This window comes from Leguminivora glycinivorella, chromosome 19 (assembly GCF_023078275.1).
Source record: "Leguminivora glycinivorella isolate SPB_JAAS2020 chromosome 19, LegGlyc_1.1, whole genome shotgun sequence".
Lineage (NCBI taxonomy): Eukaryota > Metazoa > Arthropoda > Insecta > Lepidoptera > Tortricidae > Leguminivora > Leguminivora glycinivorella.
Genome location: NC_062989.1, coordinates 7,303,850 through 7,322,076, shown reverse-complemented (window position 1 = coordinate 7,322,076; position 18,227 = coordinate 7,303,850). Strand labels below are relative to the sequence as shown.

Sequence of the window (18,227 nt, the reverse complement as noted above, 5' to 3'; positions counted from 1 at the left end):
GCCAAACATCGATTATACAAAACGATTCTTCGCCGTCAACCGTGTAAATTCACGTAACGACAAGCCTTTCAGACTAATATCCATAGCCGTCACAACAGACAACAATGTGTGGAACCGTAACAACAGGCTTTCCGACTAATATCCATGGCCGCCACAACAGACAACACAAAGTGTGAAATAGCCGTGCTAATTGGTCGCTTGTTTTAGTTCCGCAGTCTTTGCAATAATTGCTTATTTTACTTGCATGGAATGGGACCTTGAAAATTTTCATGCAGTTTTTACTCCAGATTTTAAAGAAATTAGAGAGCATGTTAACTGAAACTGACATAAAACATGCATAAAACGCTCAACAGAGGAGTAAGAAGACGTATATTGTGTATAAGAAAGATAACGAGTCGTTATTAACGACACATGAAAACAATACATGTTAAGACGATACAGGAGGGGTCAATTCTCCATACAAACGCTCTCGACTATTTCCTCCCTGGTTTTTGAAGATACAGCACTGAGTTTTTCAACACAGATTTTTATTATTTTTATCTGTGTCAGACCATTTTGATTTTTTTGATATTCTTATTTTTAAAGACGCTAGAGCCAATCAAAATTTCCAAAGAAGGCCTTAATGACTATGGCGCAAAAAAAGGTCTGGTATTCAAAATTGGTAACAATTAGCCAAAAAACTAAATGGTCCGACACAGATAATTTCATTGTTATTCAGATTCTCATATTTCGTTACGATTCATCAAGTTTTGAAGGAGGAAACAGTCGAGAGCGGAACCTCGATTTTAAAGATTTTTTCGCAATATCTTTTAACTAGTTGTTCTTAATGGACAATTTTTTTTCGATAAATCCAGTTAATACTACTAGTATATTTAACTAAAATTCCCAAATGGAAAGGGGGGCTCGTTTCCGTTTTATAGCATTTTCACTCCTGTAGCGTCTTAACTCCCGACGCAAAAACGACGGGGTGTTATAAGTTTGACGTGTCTGTCTGTCTGTCTGTTTGTCTGTCTGTCTGTCTGTGTGTCTGTCTGCGGCATCGTAGCTCCCGATCCCGAACGGATGAAACGATTTAGATTTAGTTTTTTTTTTGTTTGAAAGCTGAGTTAGTCGGGAGTGTTCTTAGCCATGTTTCATGAAAATTGGTCCACTATGTCGGGGATTTTTTCAAAATTTTAATTTTGTGATACTGCAAGAAATTAATAGAAATTTACAGGATTAAAATGCACATGAGTCACTTTTATAAATGTGATACTATATATCTACATGCTGAGGTTCTTCCACAGAAATTTGGTTCTTCACATGTGTTCTAACGCCGTGTCTTGCGTGGGCGACGGTCGCGCGACCGTCGCCGTCGCGTCTCATACTTCCATATCGATAAGGTTTGATTTCGTATGCGTCGCATCGCCGTCGCGCGACCATCGCGCGACCGTCGCCATGCAAGCCACGGCGTAAGTAGTGTGAGTGTGTCAGGTCAGGACTCCGCATTACCGTTAAGCTGGCATACCAAACTTAGCCGACATCAATTTGTTAACTGTATTGTGTATACACGGTGTAAGATGAGACAACCGAAATATTTTAATTACGCATTTCTGAGGGCAAAATAAAGATTTAATGTCATCAATGACGTCAAGCAAATTTCGCCAAAAAAAAATTTTGGTGACTGTTTTTTTTAGTTTTTTTGGATATATTTTCACACAAAAAGTAAATGTCATTCGTAAAACTGGGACTTTAAAAAAATTTTTTTTTTTTTCTAAAAAAAATACTATTTTGCAATGAGTTACTAGTTATTTTTTGACATCTATCAACGAGGATAGTTAGATTATGTCCGATAACGGCATCATCGCCATCAAAATAGCATTTTTTTTTTAAATTGTTATTTTTTTGTCTGAAAGAAGGCGAAATCCAGAAAAGTTTATATGACATTTTACTCTTCTAATATGATGAGGAATACTTACTCTGGTTTCTTCATGTTACACGTTGTATTATAAAATATACACTGTATAATTGGTAATTCTCTTTTAAATACATATTAACCAAAATGTAACACTGATTAATTTGAAAATTAGAATCCATAATAGGTATATTTAGTCGCTAGTTTAGTATGTAGGAAACTGACTTTTATAGGCGCAATATATTTATTACACGGGGTGGTATATATTTAGATTTAAACGGTTACTGCATTTACTAAACGGTTATTATCTCCTGTTTCTTTTCTTTAGTTCTTATTATTAAAGATACACTTATTCACCTAATCCCTCTTTTGACGATACTAATCCCTACATTTGAATAGTTGACAGCTTTTAAGGTCACTTCTTTAAAAAGTTCACCTAATAATGTATGTAATAATATCTACTCTACCATTTGCATTTTAATACTTTCATTTGTAAAGTTCACCAAGTGATTTTATAAAGTTTTTATAAGATAAGAATTAATGTGCAGTTTCATGTCAAACAAATCTTTGTATATCATGATCTCCATTAGTATAAGATGTAAGACTAATTCATTCATTCATGAGAGTTCATGACGACGGTATTGTTGCGATGCGCGATGGTACCGTTCCGAATTTACTAGAGCACGACACAGCAGTGTATTTCTGTTGTTTGTGTTTTCTTTTCGTTCTAACTGACATCTCAAGATTACTATCTTTACTAGTATAATCCAGTTAGCTTTTCATAATTTTTAATCCCCCTTCTCTCTCTATATATTTTCATGTATGTACTTTACAGGGTACTGGAGGCTTCGGAATTGATATTTCTTTTTCTGGCTGACTACAGCTTACTCTAAATTTATTTTTCATCTTGGAAAATTCGCAAATCTATTAATCTACAATTTTTTTATCATGCAGAAACGTCTGCGAGCGATATTACATATTTTTAAATTAAAGGAAAAATGGAAAAATTCACACCTCTGGCAGGACTCGAACCTGCGACCTCTGGCCGTGCTGGGGCCATCGCGCTCCCAGCTGCGCCACGGATCCACACGCACGCTCCATGCGCACGCATCCAGCAGGCCTCCGTGGCGCAGTTGGAAGCGAGATGGCCCCGGCAAGGCCAGAGGTCGCAGGTACGAGTCCTGCCGGAGGTGTGAATTTTCCATTTTTCCTTTAATCTACAATTGTTTTGTTGAACCGTTCCCGAGAACCATTCCGTATGACCAAATAGTGGAAAGATAAACAGATGAACGAGCTAACATAGGGACCAGTTATGTTATAGGTAGTCCTGGTCTACATGAATGATGGATTCGTCGGAACTGCATGCGTTGGAGTAATAACACTAATAACGTTCCAGAACGCACCAGAAACGCTCAGAAGTGTTTTGTTGCGTCTCACGTTCAGGCAATTAAACTCATTGCAATTATAATAGTTTTGCTAAGTGAACATTTTAAATGCTTATTTTACTTTTATGTGGAGAAAGGCGTTGCTTACAGCGTTGTTAGTTTATTTGCCACTTTACACACCTTATAAGTACACATAATAAAACTCGTGGACTCTATTATAACGTTTAACCCATGACAAAGCAATTTGGCCTGGTCAGCAACATAGCAGTAGCATACTAGCATACGCTAGACAAAATTCAAAATGTTTATTCCATATCACCTTCATCGAAAATGATGAGAATAAAAATATCACCCACAACGCATACCTACTTGTTAAGTACTCTTTACTAGGTACTGCACCCAATCTATCGTGAATCTTTACCCACTATTTATACTATAAGCCGGTTAACAAACTGTGTTTCAAAAATTTCGAGATTGGTAATCAGTATTTCCGCTTACTAAGGTCAGTAAGGTCATGGGTTGGGTTTTGAATCTTTGCAGAATTCTGTTACTTTCTTCTTTCTTTAGTATATAAGTAGTAGGCGTTTTCTCTCGGTGTAAGTAGGGATGAGAAATAAATCCAAAATATTTCTTTTTAAGATAATAAGCACAAGAATGAACAAATTTCATTGATTAGGTAAGAATTAATTGCCTACGTAAAACCTATTAGTACAACAATAATTCGCGTGAATAACAGGAATTTATTTATTTCGAGCATTACAACAGTCATAACGTAACAAGTACGTGAGCTGCTGTTCTAAAAAAACGGGCACTTCATCGGGAGCTACAGTCTAATATGTACCAGTACTACCAGTAAAGTTCATAGCAAATAAAACAACGCCAAATCCATAGATCGCTCTGTGATGGCTTCAAAAAGTTTGGAAATCATAAAGAGCAGCATCAAACGATTCACCTCTACTTCACATTTTGTACGTTGTTCGCTGTGTCAATCTGTCAATCAAGTTACATGCCTTTTGGATTGTCATGAGCGCCCACTAGGCCAAGGAGTCAGTGGTTAGAAGGAAGTTTGCATGCGTATACATACAGTTGTACTGTACACGCAACTGATGCACGCTACCATGTTTACTTTTTCTTACAATAACTGGTCAACGATCGAATCACGATAAGGTACTGTATGTTTTGCATGGTCAATTTTGCATGTTCTTTTAAATAACGTCTATGAACTGCTTTTAAACGCAAAGCATCTATGTACATGACAGAAAAATATACAAACTGTATAGTGAAAGGATCGTGAGAAAGGTACAACGTACAACCATAAAATCAAACAGATCTGTAATTATTTTTCATTTAAATGGTTTGTTTACATAGTTATGTTCGAGAATAATAAGCAGTGTTCACCGTTACTACACCATTTGAAAGTAAAAGGACGAAAGAGCATGTAATTTTAAAGTCATAAGGCCGTTTAAAGATAGCTCTATCCTTGGAGGAAATTATAACTGTACGTCGCTCGGTGATTCCATTTCCGAAAACCCGTTTGAGCACGCCGCACGCCCTTTCTAGAGTTGCGTTCAGAATAAAATGAAAGGCACTATGTCATCAATAACCTCATGCATTTTTCTTAAAATTTCATAAATTACTTCGTGTCCTTTTGACTACATAAGTATTTATACCTACAGAAATTGCAGCGGCTACAGAATCTGATACCCAATAAACGATAAGTATCCTTTTTTGTTTTTATATTTATTAGTGTTCGTGTCTTAGTTGTACCCTTGTCTTATCTTCAAATTATTTGCTAGAATAGTTCCTAAGCGAAGTAGAAATGTTTGTGGGTTAATAGTATTGAGAAACAGTTAAAGAATGCTTCCGACCCGGCGACTTCACAAATACGTCTACCTAACCAAAGGTGGCGTAATTTTTGCAGCCATGTTTATATACGGTAAGATCGTAGACAAACTAACGATTATTTGTTCACAAGTCAACTTGTTGCTGCAATGCAAGATTTCCTAGATGTTTTTAAATTTAATTTAAATTTATCAGCATACTAGCTTTTGCTCGCGACTTCGCTCGCGTTAGAAATAGACAAAAAGTAACCTCAGCCTAGCTGTTACGCTCCATCCCTTCAACTATCTTATAAAGGGGCTTACTCTTGACCACAGACTAGCCAAAGGCAAAGACGTGGCCTACGATGGAGTGAGCTCGCCCAGAAGATGCCTGTTCACTCTTGATTTGAAGGTTGCCCTTGTTGCTCTTGATTTTTTTGTAAACTTGATTTGTTCTTTAATGATTGACAACTAGAGACTTGTACATCTCATGAAATGTGTAATTTTGCTGTTCATTTTCTGTATTTTTTTTTTTTATGATTTGACGAAGGTTTTTACTTTTAAATATTTAAATTTTATAAAATTTTACTCTTGGAGACTCTATACATCGGGTGCGTATCGATCGATATAACTTATTTTTATATATTTTTAGTCGTTATAACGATCATTTGATATAATTATTGAATCATATAATAACAAATAATATACTAACAAATTGTATAATTCTTATTTAATATAATGATCATTTTTTCGAATAACATTCATTATAACATACTTTGTGTATAATGCTTATTTCCGATAATAAATAAATTGTATAACACAAATTCTTTCTAAAGCACAGTTAGAATGAAAAAAAATTAGAATAAATTAGATCCGTAATTTACTAGAAAAGTAGATTAGGTTAGAACTGTGACCCCTACACACAACGCGCTGCTACCAGAAAAAAATAGGTTAGGTTAGGTTATAACTGTGCCCCTTCAACATATGTAGTGCTATCAGAAAAGTAGGTTAGGTTAGAACTGTGATCCCTTCAAAAAAAGAATAAAATTAATTCATGAAATGTTTTATACTGCTTGCTAGTTATATTATACTAGTAGTATATCAATAATTATACTTATTATAAATAAGTGTTATACGAAATAATCATTATACAAAATAAAAGTAGATATTTTGTGGTTATACCAAATGTTAATTATGTCAAATGAATGATTATATCCTTTAAATATATACCAAATGTTGTTATATCAAATGTTACTATACCAAAAAAGTTTATACCAATCATTACACACCCCTATACATCTCCATGGTATCTCCACTTAAAAAATCACGTCAATTCGTCGCTCCGTTTTGCCGTGAAAGACAGACAAACAAACAGACACACACACTTTCCCATTTATAATATTAAGTATGGAGTACGAGTATGGATAATTCGAATATATATATACTATAACTATCTGATATGATTTTCTGATAGTGAGTATATATTTTGAACTAATTTTCTGATATGATAAGAATTAAAGATATACAGATCATTTAAAATTTGCCTGATCTCAGGTGCAATTGAAATTCAAAGGCTTGGAATAGAAACAACAAACAAAAATTTAATTAGCTATTGAAATTATCTAATCACTGTTTCATTAATTTTTAATTTTAGATTAACGTTTCTTGATTTAAGACTTGCACTTCATATCACTTTGTCATCTTTGCTACGGCCCAAGGTCACGGACACGGTGGCATTAATTGATCTTCGTCATTGTACACTTCTCAGGCAGAGAAAGGAACTAGTGAAGATGCTCAGTGGAATTGCCCAAGATCGTCTCTCGAATGCTGCCTTGACCCAATGATTGTGTTGTGTCAGAACGCTGACTACCTCTGAAGATTATACACTACAACAATTTACGAGATCTTCAAATCTTCAGGTACACATGCAATAAATCTACTTTGATTAAAATATCTGCTTCTTTCATTAAAACTACAACTTTATTAGAAGCCGTAATAATTGATTGCACAATTACATACCATAAGTTTAATCGTAGTAGGTGTCACATATATCGCAATCAAAATGTGTGCCATTCTGGTCAGCTACCAGCAGCGCCATACGGTCAGCATACTCAATGAGGACATTACGATTGCATGTGATGGTTTTGTGACCAGTAGACTACTCAGAATCCAAGTATGTGATCTGCAAGTCTTGAATGCAAAATTATAAGTCTGCTCACGGAAAGTTCCATGTAACTTACCAGCTTCCTGCTCAGTTAGTACTGTTAGTAGTCATTTCATGTCACTCATGATATATATCGCTAACCAATGCCTTCATAACACTGGTAGGTAAACGATAATAACCTATAGAGGTGTATTGAAGTTTGTCAATTTACTTCATTCAATGAAGGCTATATTTGACCTTCCACGAGAGTTGTTGACCAATAACTATGTCGATTTACCGTATTCTCATCAGCGGGACGAGACGGCACCTGAATAATCAATTAAACTAAATTTTATTCATGCGCTGAGATTGCCGCAAAATATGTTAATTGTAACCTCCTTAAGGTTCTTATATAATACATAGGTACAAAACTCTAAACAATCAAACATTTCGTAACTACACTATTGAAGTATTGACTATTGTGTCTTTTGTAGCCAATATTCGAAAATTACGATTGAATGAATAATATTATGTTACCATATGATGGAAGCCGACTCGCTTGACCCGGCTCAATGGATCCAGTCGTGTAATATCTGTGTCAAGTTTACCTAATTACTCCTTCATTAATGGCTATTAAATTCATGGTCAACACGGAATACCCCGTCCTGTCCCAAGTAGGACAGTGGCTTCGTTTCGGAGTGCCTACGTGCAATGTGATACACCTCTCCTTACAAACATCTATACGCCTCTTTTTCCCCTATTGTTATTACTATAGAGTTTATTATTCGTTGTTATTCCGGCTGTCTAAGATTGACGTAAGTGATCGATTTGCTCTTTGCTCTTGTCAAACCACGTAGGGAAAGCTGAGGATTGCTCGGTTGTTTTGTGGACTCAGTGTTTAGCAGCCACCGCGAGTTGTGCCGTGGCGTAACCGCAAATTATGATCGGCACTCTCAATTTCTTTCGCTGCATTTTAGGTGCCATTGCACCATCGATTTGAACCCTTACTGGTGATAGGTATGTAACACGTTGACATTATGTCTTACGAAAGTGTAATTAATATCAAATGACGTAATAGCAGTTGCAGGACGATTTTCTCTCGGGTCTAAAACGTGGCGTAATGCATTATGGTTTTGTGTGCACTTGTCTGGGTCCCGCGATAATATGTTGTAGTGAAAGTTCATCGCGAGCAAGAAGCGCTAACATTAACTCTTTCCGGATTTTTAACATTTCTATGCATTTCTAGATATTTAATTCTGCTACTGATGCAGTAATTAAGTCTGTTACGGAATAGCACAAAATATCAGGAAAAGGAATTCTTTCCGAAGATTAAAAGCCTTTACTACCAACTCCTGTCGTAACAGCGACAAAAACGTGAAGTAGAGACATCATAGACGAAGATCATTCGTAAATGAAAGATGTTTATATCATCCCAGTGTACGATGACGGAATAGACCACGAAGATTCCAGCACAATCAAAGTGCATAAAGGGTCACCAGCAACCACAAACCATAGCTCAGGTGCATGCAATTTTAATAAATTATTCGCTTAAGCGACTTCGGCGACGTCGTAGCGTGACGAAATGGCATTCAAAGTCTCGGATCCGTCGTTACGGTAATGGTGGTAAGTTAGTCTGTTGTTATGCAGATTTTGCAACGCTCAAATACAAACACGGGAAGTGCCCATTTGATTATTAGATTCATATATGCTTATGCGTTGAGTACGCATCTCATGCTCAATATGTTATTACAGACATGAACGGAAATCGAAGATTTTGAATTATAAAATTGTGCTGAGGATATAATATGATAATTAGTCATACATTAGGTATTGCGTGCGCTTTGAGATTCATCTCGAAGGAAAACATTGTAAACCTACCCTTGAAGGATTTATCTAGTGCTTGTATTCAATTTGAAGTAGTAAGAGCAAAGATGAATAAGCATTACATTGTTAACTCGCAAAAAAAGCAGTTTTTTTGCATTTAGTATTAAGTAAGTAATTGATGCGAATGTTTCTGTGAAAGCATGGTATTGTAAGCCTACTCTTAAAGTTTTTTTTTAGCCCAAATAGACTACCTATTATTAAAATCATAACTTGGGCTTTATTCATATGTAACCTAATTTCCAAGTATATAGAAAACACAAAGATTAATATACAATTACAAATAAAATCGGTTGCTTCCAATATCAAGCAATTGTATTCGTCAACCTATTTTGACTGTCTTTAGCACGATAAATCATATTGGTTGTTGTCTTGCAGTCATTAAGAGATGCAATAGTATGATATTATCATACTTATCTTATCAATACTTATCATTCTCTTAAATTACATAAATAATCGTCATAATGCAACGAGCAGATCTTTTTGAATGCTAGGAGAGTAATGATCTATTAAGAATGTGTCAAGGAATCTGGAAGAACCGGTAAGTCGGGACGCTCGTGACTCGAGGATGCTTAGTGTAGACTAATAGTATCCTTGTCCCTTGAAATAAATCAACCAGACGATTTTCTAATGATTTATAGGGTTTACGAGTATTAGATATTTTAACCCCGTAGTTGACTCTGTTTACTAAACAGTTTACCTAATTCAGATCACCTGATGACCACAGATGACCGCATTATACCATCATGTTGTTCATTATTTTAGTGTTAGCTTTGATTGACTTCATAAGTATACAGTATTTGTAGGTATAGTTTGACGTGTTGTTATATAAGTTTCCAGTTTCACCGATTTTGAATCGTTTTATATCATATTAGAATTATTATTGACCTTGCGAAGTTCAAGTAGAAATTGACCTTAGTTTTCAAAGTGCATATTAAACTTTATCCTGCTTTAATAGCATTGTGTTGGAAAAAGTTTTGCTGGGATGTATTTGTTTTAAAATAAAAATTAAAAATAAAAAAAAAAAATAAAAAAAACGGGTTAAATTGTGACGTAGGCGAGAGGTTGGCAACCTGTCACTGCAATGTCACAATTTTCGTTTTCTTTCAACCCCATTTTGCCAAGAGTGGCACTGAAACTTGAGTAGTTCATGTGCTCTGCCTAACCCTTCATGGGATACAGGCGTGATTGTATGTATGTATGTATGTATGTATGTATTTATTTGTTTTTTCTTTTTACCCATGAACAGTTTCTCACCTCAACTTTTGCGATGTGACATTTTATAATTATCTTCGTTGTGTCGCGATTGGTCAGTCTAAGAGGACATGTCCAACCACCGGAGAAAGGCGTGAGTCTACATATGCGAATGAGTAGCTATGTATGAACGAAAGCTTGCCTGCACAGCCTCGGGTACTGACTGGCACGTAGGCGATGTTCCGCCATTGGAAATTGCTATCATATTTCCCCTTAAAATTGTAATACAGACTAAACCCTATTAGTTTTAAATAGCTTAGAACTATTGACACCTTATACCTTATACCTTCGTGGACCTTACTGATGCTGACCTAAATAGGTCAAACTGATTGAGAACTATAAGAAACACTCCGGAAAAGTTAAATACCTATTGTATAGTGGAATTAGTGGATAGTCATTCATTTTGATTTTTGACTCATCATATCTCCTAAATTCCTAAGGAACGTCGTATACTTCGAAATTGGTTTTTTCTTTTCGTGCTCACATAAAAATATACCTACATCATTCTTTATTAAACAGTTACAAACAATTATCTACACATTTTCTTGGTTTCCTCATCTCATCGTTATCTTTGTTTGTTTATATTTCTATCTAGTTATTAGCATTCATTTAACTAACAACTAAAAATATTTCTTAAACCACTATCTCTCTACATGTAAATATCTACTTATTATATTATAACAGACAATGTGTTGCTTGGATATGCTTCTTTTCTGAAGATTTGGAGGATTTAAAAAAGGAAATATAAAAACGCCTACTTCTCACTTCAATTATGAGTAAGTATATAAACAGATTCAGTTAACATCACTTAGCTAATCGTACTATTATGAAATTAATATTATTTCGAAACTAGTTCATTACGTGACCCATAATTACACGTAATCAATGGAATTTAAGTATTATTTACCTATTGCAATAAATATTAACGCATGATTAAATCACGAATTGTTAGGAGTATTTGGCACATGGAGAAACTAGACAAACTGGTTTTAACCGTTATACTTTTGTGAAAATATTAATATCAAACGTTTTGGTCGTTTTAATAAGTGATTCTTAAATGATCATCAGGTATTCGCGATACTAAAGTTTATTTTGTTTGAAATTGGAAGAGTTATTTGTATGAGTAGAGCAGCAACGCACCTTTAACTTATGACACTTGTGAATGTGCTTTTGTAACTTGCAATTGCATTGTTACAAACTAAATTGCTTCATTTTAACCGTCATCAACTCATCATTATGTCTGTTCATATTATACCTGCCGTATACGAGATACGAGTAAGTATACTGTATGTAGATGTCACAGATAGACCCGAAAGAACTACTTAACTGTGATGTTCCCTATCAGATTTAGCTCGTCTTGATCAATTTTGATAAAAGATTAGTAAACTAGTGACTGATCGGTAAGGTTAGGTTGCAAGAAACAGCTGACAGAAATTTTGAGAACAAATTTTAGCACCTACCTGGCACCCATTGTTGCATCCAATAATTACAGACCGGAACTAAAACCGTGAGAGCAACCTCTCAATCGAAACCAAATTTATCGCATGCCACCATCCAATATTCACTTTCGTTTCACCAAATTTCTATTTCACTTTTAATAGGTCCCATAAAAACATCTAGATCGAATTTTAAAAATGTCACAGACGATTTAAAAAGTTTATTTTTGTTTTTAAAAAAGTCGTTTTTGAATTCCGAATGCGTCGATAGAAAGTTAGAGTGTTCCGGAGTGCGCGTGCGCGGTCGCGCTTTGGTCCAATGCGAGTGCCGCCGGCCGGCACAGATACCAATAGAGAGTTGCACGTCGATTATTTATTCTGAGTTTGATTTTGGAATCACCTGGCAGGTCTCACGTAGGCTTGAGCTCTGTACTCAAGGGCTAGAGCTGGTATACAAGTCTGGTCTCTCTTTTAACGATAGTAACATAAGGTACAGTAACAGCAGTCACACAGACCAAGCTGCCCAAGTCGATTTTTAAGATACGCAACACGATTAAAGTGGTGTTTTGTTTGAAGTTTTTTTTTTAAATAACATATCCATATCGTGTCTATAGCTGATATCGGCTAATACGTTTTCCCGCCTACTTACTGGAAATCATTAACGGAGCGTTTATAAGAAATGGATAATTACGGGCTTGCCCAACTTTTAGTTTCATATTTTTTGGGTTCAGGGATAAAACATCTTCGTTGTGGGTACTGGCGTGCCTTCGAAGATTTTTGACGTTCTGCAATTACAGAATATCGTGGTACTAAATATCGTGTAAATTCGATTCGATTTTCACAACTCGAAAGATTCTAATCACATTAAAAATAAATTTTAGAAACTTTTCTAGAATTCGCCTATTTTCAAAGTCAATTAGTTCAATACCAGCCCCTCTAGCACAACCTGCCTTGTCGCGCGCGAGTTCATACTTGAAGTCGCGCTTGATGTATGGACTCGCGCGCGACAAGGCAAGTTGTGCTACAGGGTCAGGTAATTTTAATGAATGCCTTGTTCCTCTTAGGTTCCTTTCCTTAAACACCGTGTATACAGGAAGGAAGCTGTAACCAGTGTATAGAATAATGGCCTCTACTTTCTCGTTGCTCTCATAAAACGTCATTTAATGACAGCTAATGCGAAAGATGGCGAATATACATGCGATAGGAAAGGCAGAACATTATCATCCATTATGGCGGCTTAAAGCCTGCAATACACAATATGCCTGTAGCTTGCACAATTAGCATGCCAGCCGCGTTCAAAATTACTCACAGGTATGCAAGTATTATCGCAGCTGGCGTACCATGCTTCCAATTTTATCACTTATCCACGTTAAAGACATCTGTCACTCTCACACTGACATACTTGCCAAAGCGTGACAGAAGTCTTATCCACGTGGATAAGTGATAAAATTAGAAGCATGATACGCCGGCAGGCTTAACAACTTTTGGTCGTGGGGTAAAGGTGTCTCGCTAATCATTTACCAACCCTGCACGTGTCCAGCTAGGCCACTGTTCATCCTTAGGCGGCCCGAATGCTTGTTTGCCGCCAAAGCAATATGCCAGCTCTATTGCTATCGCTGCAACCTGCAACATTATTGTGCCACGAGTGTAAGTTTAGATTTTAATTCCTCCACGCGTTCACGAAATAAAAAGTCTTGACATGCAGACGGACGGACAACAAAGTGAACCTATAAGGGTTCCGTCTTTTGCTTTTGAGGTATGGAACTCTAAAAATGGTAGCTCGATCAAGCCTACCTAAAATTACAGCAAAAAACTTTTTTAGCATGTTTATTGGGGGTCCGTAATGGGACTATAATGGTCAGTCACTGTATTTGACGAGACCTTAGAGTACCTAATTCTTTTCCTAGTCTACTTTTGACAGGGTCTGTCTGTGTAAAAGGGAAAGTGGTCCGTGGCTACAAAAAGTTTCAGATACCCTGACTTAAATATACTCGCAGCCCTCGCAGGTTGACTTTTAAAATAATGACTTGGCAATTTTGGTATCAATTATTGTGAACAACCGACCTGCCTACTTGACCTGGTTCACAACCGGTCTGGCCAAGCGGGTATAGTGACTGTGCCTGTGAAGCAGATTGTCCTGGCTTCGAATCCCGGTGAGGGCATTTGTTTGTGTGATGAGCACAGGGGGGCAATTTTTGAATCTCACATACGGGATTTTGTCACTAAAATACCGGTTGAAACCGGTGACTTAATTGTTATATGATAAGTATTAGAGTATAGTACATTACGATACAAGTGCGTAAAAAGGAAGTTCGAAACGAGTGGCGATAAATTAAAACACGACCGAAGGGAGTGTTTTAAATCGACACGAGTTACGAATTTCCTTTTTGCACGTGCATCGTACGACGTTTTTCAGTACAGATGACCCTCCGAAGTTTCGACCTGTTATATAATGAACCACTTCTCGTACTAGTGCGTAAAAAAAACACCATCTGTACTGAAAAAATATATATTAATATGATGATAAAATATGTCAAATACAATTCTAATTACTTCAAGGTGGTACTCAGGGTCTGATGATGGAGCCAGATGGTGGTCACCAGGTACTAATGAACCATGTGACTAAACGACTTCGTGTTTATGCTCGTTGGGTTCGTCTCAACAAGACCTTTGATAAAAGGTGGTACTTAGGGTCTGATGATGGAGCCAGATGGTGGTCACCAATACCAATGAACCATATGACTAACCACTTAGTGTTTTTTTATGTTATTCACATATGCGACTTGATTTTTTGGTGACCACCATCTGGCTCCATTATCAGACCCTGAGTACCACCTCTTGTCAAAGATCTTATTGAGACGATCCCATTGAGCCTATACATGAAGTGGTTTAGTCATATGGTTCATTGGTACTGGTGACCACCATCTGGCTCCATCATCAGACCCTGAGTACCACCTCCTGTCAAAGGTATTGTTGAGACGAACCCAATGACCCCAAACACGAAGTGGTATAGTCATATGGTTCATTGGTACTGGTGACCACCATCTGGCTCCATCATCAGACCCTGAGTACCACCTCTTGTCAAAGGTCTTGTTGAGACGAACCCAACGAGCCTAAACACGAGGTGGTTTACTTACATGGTTCACTGGTACTGGTGATCACCATCTGTCTCCATCATCAGACCCTGAGTACCACCTCTTGTCAAAGGTCTTGTTGAGACGAGTCCAACGAGCCTATACACGAAGTGGCTCAGTTCCATGGTTCATTGGTACTGGTGACCACCATCTGTCTCCATCATCAGACCCTGAGTACCACCTCTTGTCAAAGATCTTATTGAGACGATTCCAATGAGCCTAAACACGAATTGGTTTAGTTCCATGGTTCATCGGTACTGGTGACCACCATCTGGCTCCATTATCAGACCCTGAGTACCACCTCTTGTCAAAGATCTTATTGAGACGATCCCATTGAGCCTATACACGAAGTGGTTTAGTCATATGGTTCATTGGTACTGGTGACCACCATCTGGCTCCATCATCAGACCCTGAGTACCACCTCCTGTCAAAGGTATTGTTGAGACGAACCCAATGACCCCAAACACGAAGTGGTATAGTCATATGGTTCATTGGTACTGGTGACCAACATCTGGCTCCATCATCAGACCCTGAGTACCACCTCTTGTCAAAGGTCTTGTTGAGACGAACCCAACGAGCCTAAACACGAGGTGGTTTACTTACATGGTTCACTGGTACTGGTGACCACCTTCTGGCTCCATCATCAGATCCCGAGTACCATCTTGATGTGTCTTATCATCTTGACCGTATTGTAATTTTCACATATTTATCATCATAACGTTGTAATATACTTTAACATTCAAACATAACAAAATATTACAAATATTTACGGATCTAGGATCAAATTCGTTGGTCGCTGTTTACACACACACAATGCGAGGATAGCCCGTGTAAAAACAAGGTGTCCGACCCACACAACGATAAATATTCTCGACTTTCGCGATGAAAACTCGGAGAGCGAAGCGACATACGTCTGACCTCCACGAGCTCCGACGCGGCACTGAAATCGCAGGCGTCCGTCGCCGGTAAAATAGCGACAGGAAGGCTAGTTTTCAAAAAAATGGCAAAAAATCATTATAAAATATTATAACGACAACTGGATAACAGAAATTTAAGCAGATTGTGCAGATTATTTATATACTAAAATAACTTCGATAACATGTAGATTTTCGGAGAAATGATCACTTGTTTCGATGTATTTTCAAGACAAAATTGAGTTCGTTTTACTCTCAATTTCTCAATTTCAAAGGATTAAATGATAAATATTGTTTAATGGGCCTAAAGTACAAGATATTAGGAACTTAAATTTACCGCATTTATGAGAGTGAGATTATCAAATTGTACATAATAAGAGCTCCGAAATCAGTGCTTCACGCGGTTTTTCCTAAACGAGCATCAGAAAAAAAATCATTACCAATTGAATAAGCTTTTTCTTTCATATGTTTTTTGTTTAACCTACGGTTAATAACATGTTCTAACTGAAACAAGTACTTTTACTGTCTTTTAGTATGGGTAAAGTGTACAATTTTATCGTTGAATATTGCGAATTTTACAATATATCGCCATTTTTTGTCATAGCGCTCTTAATTGCCTATTGTTTTCAGTGACAAATGTGACAATTTTCTGAATTCGAACGCGTGAGACTCAAAAATCGGCCCCCAGGTGCCACATTCCCGTATCATTGATGTACCTGTACGAGTTTGGATCTTTTCCAATTTTTCCATATACCTATTTAGTATTCGTACTTTTTTAGGGTTCCGTAGTCAACTAGGAACCCTTATAGTTTCGCCATGTCTGTCTGTCCGTCCGTCCGTCCGCGGATAATCTCAGTAACCGTTAGCACTAGAAAGCTGAAATTTGGTACCAATATGTATATCAATTACGCCGACAAAGTGGTAAAATAAAAAGTGGTAAAAAATGTTTTGTTAGGGTACCCCCCCTACATGTAAAGTGGGGACTGATTTTCTTTTTCATTCCAACCCCAACGTGTGATATATTGTTGGATAGGTATTTAAAAATGAATAAGGGTTTCCTAAAATCGTTTTTTTATAATATTAATATTTTCGGAAATAATCGCTCATAAAGGAAAAAAAAGTCTGTCCCCCCTCTAACTTTTGAACCATATGTTTAAAAATATGAAAAAAAATCACAAAAGTAGAACTTTATAAACACTTTCTAGGAAAACTGTTTTGAACTTGATAGGTTCAGTAGTTTTTGAGAAAAATACGGAAAACTACGGAACCCTACACTGAGCGTGGCCCGACACGCTCTTGGCCGGTTTTTTTTTAGTTAGAGCAAGAACGATTTAATACTGGACTGACAAAGACCATACAAAAAAGCGTATCCCTTAAATGTATGGGCCTCTTAGGCTTAAAACTAGATGGCGCTGTTCGCAACCTGGATAGTCCAAAATCATATTTTCACCAAATATTTTTGCGTGTTTTTATGTTTTATGAGAACAACTGACATATTTATTTATTTTAAAATCATTCAAAAAAAAAATTGTAGGCATCATCAGTGTAGTTATGATAGTATATAATAGGTGGCGCTACAGAATCGAGGTCCGATTCTTAGTATGAAGTATATAAATAATCCTTGGTTAAAGTGTCTGAGAGGGTACCCTATAATACAAGCTTTCTTAAGTTTACTTAACTTTTGGTTGAACGTAGAACGAAGTGGCAATTGGCCCAATGAGACCCAGTTTCTCCTCTAAATTCAATTTTCGTTTTTGCGTCGGTGAAAGTATTTGTCGCCTGTCGGCAGATGGCGGCATGAGTCTCCTTTATTTATGAATTAACTTTCATATATTTAATGATTTTACTTGAAGTTAATCCCACCAAAAACATACCTGTTAAAGAGGGGGGCCAAGTTCCTATCGGCTAATTACGTAATCCATAGGTTACGGTGACCGCTTTCCATCAGGCGGACCGTATGCTTGTTTGCCACCGACGTAGTATAAAAAATACGTAGGTTCTTGATTAAAAATATCTAAAGTTATACTTTTAAATTTGAACTTTATTACTTATTTTTGAACAGCAATATTATTTTGAAGTAAGTAAGTATAAATATGTGGTTTACTATCCAGAAGCGCCTTTGCCTGAAATGCAATAAAAAACTTTTCAGATAGAACTCCAACAGAAAAGAATACAATACAAATACTCTTTTCACCACACTCGCACACTAAATGTGCTGTTGCACGCAAACGGAGCGTGAGTTATAGAAAAATCGTTCTCCCTAGGGAGTTAAGAAATTTCTAGTACTGTATTGAACTCTTTTTTACCTTTTTGCATATTTTTTATAATGCAAGTGTCATGAAAAATATTGTGTGTAACTAGGGAAG

General features: G+C 36.7%; 2 protein-coding genes across 3 annotated transcripts in view; one reads left to right on the top strand and one right to left on the bottom strand.

Moving 5' to 3' along the window:
* LOC125236514 (flotillin-2) overlaps positions 1-18,227 on the top strand; it is a 490,988-nt gene that overhangs the window by 265,269 nt on the left and 207,492 nt on the right.
* Positions 1-18,227, bottom strand: part of LOC125236517 — a 39,757-nt gene that overhangs the window by 6,603 nt on the left and 14,927 nt on the right. The window contains exon 1 of one of the 2 annotated variants that reach the window (XM_048143339.1): positions 11,838-12,116. The exons of the other annotated variant lie outside the window; for it this stretch is intronic. Within the exon in view, the coding sequence (XP_047999296.1) occupies positions 11,838-11,856 (19 nt within the window). The 5' untranslated portion in view covers positions 11,857-12,116. Of the gene's footprint in view, positions 1-11,837; positions 12,117-18,227 lie in introns of those variants that run through there. 2 annotated transcript variants of the gene reach the window in all.